This window comes from Crocodylus porosus, unplaced genomic scaffold (genome assembly GCF_001723895.1).
Source record: "Crocodylus porosus isolate Cpor-Errol unplaced genomic scaffold, CroPor_comp1, whole genome shotgun sequence".
NCBI classification, from domain to species: Eukaryota; Metazoa; Chordata; order Crocodylia; family Crocodylidae; genus Crocodylus; species Crocodylus porosus.
Window position 1 is genome coordinate 48849514 of NW_017728907.1, and position 6748 is coordinate 48856261.

At 47.7% G+C, this 6748-nt stretch overlaps 1 protein-coding gene across 1 annotated transcript in view; it reads right to left on the reverse strand.

The window, feature by feature from the left end:
• The window catches only part of TAL1 (TAL bHLH transcription factor 1, erythroid differentiation factor), a 9147-nt gene extending 2879 nt beyond the window's left edge, over positions 1–6268 (reverse strand). Inside the window, exon 1 of the mRNA XM_019531384.1 lies at positions 6067–6268. Coding sequence (XP_019386929.1) covers positions 6067–6259 — 193 coding nt within the window. The 5' untranslated portion in view covers positions 6260–6268. The remainder of the gene's footprint in view (positions 1–6066) is intronic.
• Between the last annotated feature and the right edge of the window lie 480 nt (positions 6269–6748).

Below are 6748 nucleotides of genomic sequence, written 5' to 3' on the forward strand. Positions count from 1 at the left end.
TTCAGTGGCCGTGGTGAAATGAGTTGGTATGGCTCACGCTAGTTCCTTGGGGATAAGTAGTGGCATTGAATACATGCACGCGCACACACATGCACACACACTGCTGCCTTGGAGAAAGGCTGAGCAGAGCCCAAGAATTCAATGATCGCCCTACCAGGTCTAAAAGCTGCCCCTTCAGAGGGACATTGTAGACCATCAGTAAAGGAGCACTAAAGACCCTTACCATCAGGTTGACCAAAGCTACCGGGTCCTGCATGTGCATAGGAGGCTGCAATATCCATGGCCATCAATGCAGCCCATTTGTAAAGCTGCACTAGGAACTATAGGTGTTGACTTAGCCTGGCAATCGATGCACTCCCATTGAAGTCACCAGAATAGTAAACGTGGCAAGCTTTGGAAATGAATGTGCTAACATAGGAGAGATATTGGTTGGCCAAATGAAAGGTAATGAAAGGCCAAATGGTTGCAGGTAGCACTGAGCATGATTTGTGATGTGATAGTATCCCCTGTGAATATGAGTGGAGGATGGTATGTGTGGAGGGGAAAATGTAAGCCAAGTGCACAATACCCATATTTCTGAGAGTGATCTCAGCAGCCCAGTCCCCTGGACAAGGGAAGCATGTCATTTGGTAAAGCTGGACTACTGGAGAGAGCAATTTGTCTGTAAGGAGTAGCACTTTTATATTATTATTATTATCAGATACTTTTCGTCTAACATCCAGACCAGAGCACTTAAACATTGCTCCTAGAGAGACTCAAGCAACCTTGGCAGGCAAGGTTCTTTGGGTAAATAGGATATCTTTTATTAGACCAGCTGAATAGTTGGAAAAAATGTTCTTTGCAAGCTTTTGGGTACAAACACCCTTCTTGAGGCACAGGGAGTGTCTGCTGTTGCTTTGTGCGCTCTCCTGGGCGAGAGACAACAGATGCTCCCTGTGCCTGAAGAAGGCTGTGTGTGCCCGAAAGCTTGCAAAGAACCATTTTTCCAACTATTTAGTTGGTCTTATAAAAAATATCACATTTATCCAAAGAACCTTGTCTGCCTGTGCCCTTAGACCAACATGGCTACAACCAACAACCCTCAAGCAACCTTGTGAATCTGGGGGAAGGGCAGTGATCACAGAAACTACAGGGACAGAAGAGACACGGTGTAACACCATGTCTGTATACAACTTTGGGGCACAGCACTGAAGGACAAGTTGCACGACCCTTTTGAGTGCCCTTAGATGCTGAAAATTGTCTAATTATTCCATCCTGGTGAAAATAAGTCACGGACCCACGCACACGTAACTCGTCAGCTGTTTTGACAGCCAAGTATTCCAGCTCCCAGCACCTGTGCCTGCACCCAGTGACAGTTACCTGTCTGCAGCCCCGTGAGCATCCTGTTTGGGATGTCAGGCTATACTTGGAGCAACTGAGGTCCGAACCCACATCATGATCATTTTGCAATGGGAGCTGCCTATGGATGAATGCCCACCCCCAGTGTAGAGTAGAAAAGAAAAGAAACCCCAAACTCTAGCAAAGGAAATGCTGGCTGCATTTTTTTTCCCCTTCTTTTGAGGAAAATGCCAAGACCTGATATTTAGCATGAAAAATTCATGCTAATGGCCCAGTGGCTAGACATGCTTCGAAGTAACAGAAGCGCTGCAGCAAGTAAAAGCTACTGGCCTCCCCAGACCAAAGTGGCTGCATGGAAAGAAGCAGGGCGTTCTGTAATGCTTTCCAGGAGCAGTATAGGTCAAATGCACCATCGAGGTTTCCCATCCCTCCCCTCCATGGGGAAAAAAACCCCCATTCAAAATAACAACAGCATAAAGCAGCAGAAAATAGGACTAACTGAGATGAACCGAGGCCCACCCTAGCCTCCCTCCCCACCCTGCAGTCGCAGGCCAGGGATCGTGTGGGATACGCCCACTTGATCCTAATAGATGATCCCTGCTCAATGCTTCAGAGGAAAGCCAAGGAGTCTGGCGAGGTGCCATGGGGGGACAATGTCCTTCCCGCCCCCAGATCTGGAGATCAGTTCAACCCTGTGCATGACAGCAAGCATCACTAAAATTAAGTGAAAACAGAACTTTCCCTTCTGTCTCCTTAGGGGAGCTAGCGGGTTGAGCCCTTATCTGAACACTTCACAAGCCTTAACGTGAACATAGCTGTATATCCCTGGGAGGGAAGCCGTATTAGCAGCCCTATTTCACAGGGGGCTACGTGACATGACCACGGTCACGTGGGAAGCCTGTGGCAGAGCAGAGAGTTGGACCAAAATCCCAGTCTAGTGGCTGTACCAGAAGGACTTCCCTGTGCTCCCAAAAAGCATGACCACTGAGCACAGCAATGTCTCTCTTCAGAGCTTACAAGCTACTTAAGGACAGGCAGGGTTACTTGCTTTGGGTTTTGGCACCACCCAGAGAATGGGGCCTCCATCCTTGTGGGGCTCTACCGGGACTCACATACTAGTTGTGCTGTTTGCATCATAGGGAAGGTTTCTGGTACAAATCTTCCAAGTCCCAGATACTCCTCTGAGCTGAATAGTACCAGGAAAGCAGATTCTTTCCCTGAAGGGGAGTTTGTTTCATTTCCCAACACTTTGACTTTTGAATAGGGAAAATCTTAGAAATCACTGGCTTAAAAACAGAAAAGCAGAAGACCGGTCTTGCGTGCCGAGAATACCCAAGGAGTTCACAGAGGATCTGATGCCTGCCAGGAATTTAGCTACAGCTTATAAACTCAGGAGGGAACTAATCATCTCATCTCACATCTGGCCTCCAGTGAAACGCCGGTCTTGGACTGTCACCCGCTGATTCCCGCATTGATCGCAATAATTGCACCCAAATGTATTTTTAAGAAATAGAACCAGGTTGGAGATCAAAATTTCACATGACGGAAAATGCAGAATATCTGCTGGTAACATTGGACAGAATGGACTGGTTTTTTTTTTTTAATGAAATTTGTTCATTTTTGGGATTTCCTACCAGGCAAAGAAGCTGGTTTGTTTGGGGGACTTTTTCCTTCTCCCCCCACCTCCCCTTGTGTTAGTGTGCTGGCTTCTCAAATATAAATCAAGAGCCACCGCTGAACTGACTCCTTGCCCCGTGCTTTTCATATCGTGAGCGGTTATTTTTTCAAACACGTTGCAGAAGGATTCTGTGCACTTTTTGGCAGGGGGTAGACATTGTCTTACAGCCCAATAAAAATTGTTCAAAACATCGAGCAAAAAAAACGGGTCAGCGCAACAAGAAACATTTCAAAGTATTTTCCACGGGTCATTTTTCAGACCAGTTGAGTTACAGGTCAAATAAAAAAGATTTGCTATTGCTTTAGAAACAGGGTTTCAAACATCCTTCTTCCCTGATCTGTAATGAAGGTCTTGCAAGGTGGAAATGAAGGTTGTGGGACCCACCGAGCCAAGAAGCGGAGACATACAGGCATGAGGAGCCAGCACGAGCAGTGGCCAGCACGTGTCAGGCGCTGTTGAGAAGCTGGCTGAGACTGATACTGTTTTCTCAGAAACCGGTGACGCATTTCTGGCCTTTTGGTTATCAGTTTCTTCTAAGTGCAGGCATCAGACGTGCTCGAATAAGCTACTGTGCTTGGTAAGCGGTTGGGGTGCAGGGACAGAGTATGAGGCATCTTCCTACGGCTCTGGAGGGGCACGCTGAGCCAGCTATAGATGGGTACGTGGCCGCGTGTGCTGGAAAGTCAAAGGTGGCCTGAGACACGCATCCCTTGACCCCAAGGAGCTGGGAGCAGCCTTGACACCGCTGGCGGAGGGCACGAGTGCAAGGCTGCACCAAGGGCACAAGGCTGACTATTTCTTCATCCCACTGCTGCCCCATCCCACCCTAATCCCCAGTCCTCGCTGGGGTTTGCTCACCACTCTGATCTGGTTCTGTGGACACCAAAGATCCCCTCTCTTCCCCGACAAAAAAAGGACTGCACCAAGACCCTGGCCTCAAGCACACTCCTCACTACAATTTCTGAGCGCTTGCACTCTCTACACGTGGGGACGGAGCACACTGAAGACAGTGGAGATCTTTCCATTGGAGCTGGGCTCACACTCGCAGCCCCCAGGGTGATGGTTCATCCTGCCTACTGTGTGCCGCCTATGTGAATCCTAACTGTTAGGCACCTGCCAAGCTACCACACTGGTATTATCCATTTGCCAAAGCGCTGCATAATGAACAGCTGTCTAACTGGAAGGAGCCGTCTACACTTTGTCCCCAAAGAGCGATCCTAGTTTAATGGCCTACTTTTCCCCCACACGCCCCCTTCTGCAAATCTTAGCAGGTAGGGAACAGTCCTGGACTGATGGACCGGCAGCTCTTTCCTGAGCCAGACGTGATTAATCATATCCCTATTCGTTGTCCCTATTATATTGCATACGGCTGGTGCTGATGGGAATAGAAGCCGCGTGGTCATATCTCAGGGCACAATTTTTCCCCGTCCGTTTACCTGACCTGCTAAATGCAAGCATGACCCAAAACCCCAGGCAGCCTTTCCTCTGACATCCATGGGCGTTGGGTCTGGCCTTGTGGGTCAAATCCAGCAAAGTCACAAACATCGCTTTATCCACAGACACAAATGCTTGCAGGGTCCAGGTTTCAGTCTCCTCCTGCAAATGCATCCTCTAAAGTATCCTAACTATATGCCCAAACCTGGGCCTAGCGCACAGACCTGGTGTATGATCTGGGAAATACTTATGCAGATTCCTTTCCAGCATGGCCTACGCGTGTACTGTCCAGCTAGGGCACGGTGGTGTTTAGCAGATATACGTAAACCTTAACTCATTTAAGAAACAAGGAAACAAAGACAGTGGGTGAAAAGCCTGGCTGGACACTAGGACATTTAACCCGCATTGCTGTTTTTGAATTATTATGTATATTATTGTAGTACCTGGAGACCCCAGCTGACATGCGGACACCCGCTGTGCTAGGTGCTGTACATACACATGGAGCAGACAGTCCCTGCCCCATGCAGTTTACAAATCTAAGCAGACAAGACAGACAAAGGATGGAAGAAAAGTGGAGAACCTATGTTCCAAGAAATGTTTTGAAGCATTCTGTTAGCCCCTCAACATTACTTTTAAATTGGGATTTTATTTGGCTTTATAGTGAGAGTATGAAGGGGAAGAGAGGTGGGAATTTGAGACCTGCCTTTCTGCTATTTTCTGGCTTTTGTGGATGTAAATGGTAGCCTGGTGGGCTAGGGACAGAAGTTACACATAAACCGGTGTAAGTGATGGGAAGCCGGTCCACATCTGTAACACAACAGAAGTTCAGCACACTTAAACTGCTTTCAAATGGCTGAAACCGGTTTAAGATAAACCAGGACGTGGATGTAGTATCAGACGGAACTGATTTAAATTAGATCGGTTTGTTGAACTTCTGCTCCAGATCCCCTCCAGATTCAAGTGAACGCACGGTCTGCCAGCATCCCAGGATGCTTTGCACCTCCCCCGCAAGCCCCCCTGGCAGGGCGGGTGGGCTAGGCTTGGCCCAAGCTGTCTGCTCCAGCAGAGCGGCGAGGTGCGCTCTAGCGCCCCCTGGCTTCTGGCTGTGTTTCTGGAATCTGAAGTGAACGTCTGTTCGCTCGCTTATTGCTTTAGGCTGTTGAACCGATGGAGATTAAATCAGTCCAGCCTTTGGCTTTTTGACTGTCTGTATTTAGCTGGAGGCTAGTAAGAACCACAGTGTCACGGTCCCAATTTTAGCATGCAAAATTAAGCACATTCTTTTAAGTCCCTAAGGCTATAATAATAAGACTTCAGTGCTCAAGAGCAGGGATGGATTTCAACACACGCCTCAGTGAGTTGCTGAACGAGGGCAAAGTTACTCGGCCATTAACTTGCTCCATTATGCGGGAGTCCTGGCCAGGGCTGGGGTAAGCAATCAGGTGGCTGGACCGATAACATTATCTCACTGTCCCTTTTACTGCCCTGTGGGGTAGCCCAGCATGTATTCCTTTAAACAGTGTGTCTCCATCAACCCACAGCACAACACGTGGAGAGTCAGCTATAGGTCTCTCTGCCTCAAACACCCCGCAGCAGGAAGAGGAAAAGGTACTCACCCTCTGAGATATCCATTTCATAAGGAGAAGGTCTTCTCTTCACTCTGTTGCTGGTGTACATGGAGAAGCTGTCCGGATCACCAAAAAACCCGCTGCAAAGAAGAGGCAAGCAAAAGGTCAGAAAACACACGTCCTGAATGAAGATGGCTCCCCAAGAACAAGGGTCTTCAAAGTGGGCTCCACACATTCCCATTCCCAAGATCCACCGTTGGCACAAATACAACGGCCACTCGGAGAACTATTCAGATACGATGGGCTAGAACCTGGGCGGCTATAAATCAATATAACTCCATTGAACTCAACAGGACTTGAGCTATGTCTCTGTAGAGCAGCCGAGGGTATATGCAGGGGGCTGTGCATCTGTAACTACATCTACACATTGCACACATGTCTGTATATACGTACATGCTCACACACACCCCAACACAAGCACAGAGACACCCTGTAATACACAACTGCCTTAAGTGACTTGGATGATTATTTGCAGTGGTCTCTGCTAATAAAGCTGGTAGATCTCCAATACCGTTCAGTGTGCTTTTAAGCAAGTCTTTAAAGATGGCAGACTAATTAATAAAGGTGCTTTCTTGCACATGCTATCTACATGCTATAACACACATAGGCTGAATTACTGCTTATAATACATATACATTAATATAGGATTAATGCATTATATTAATATATC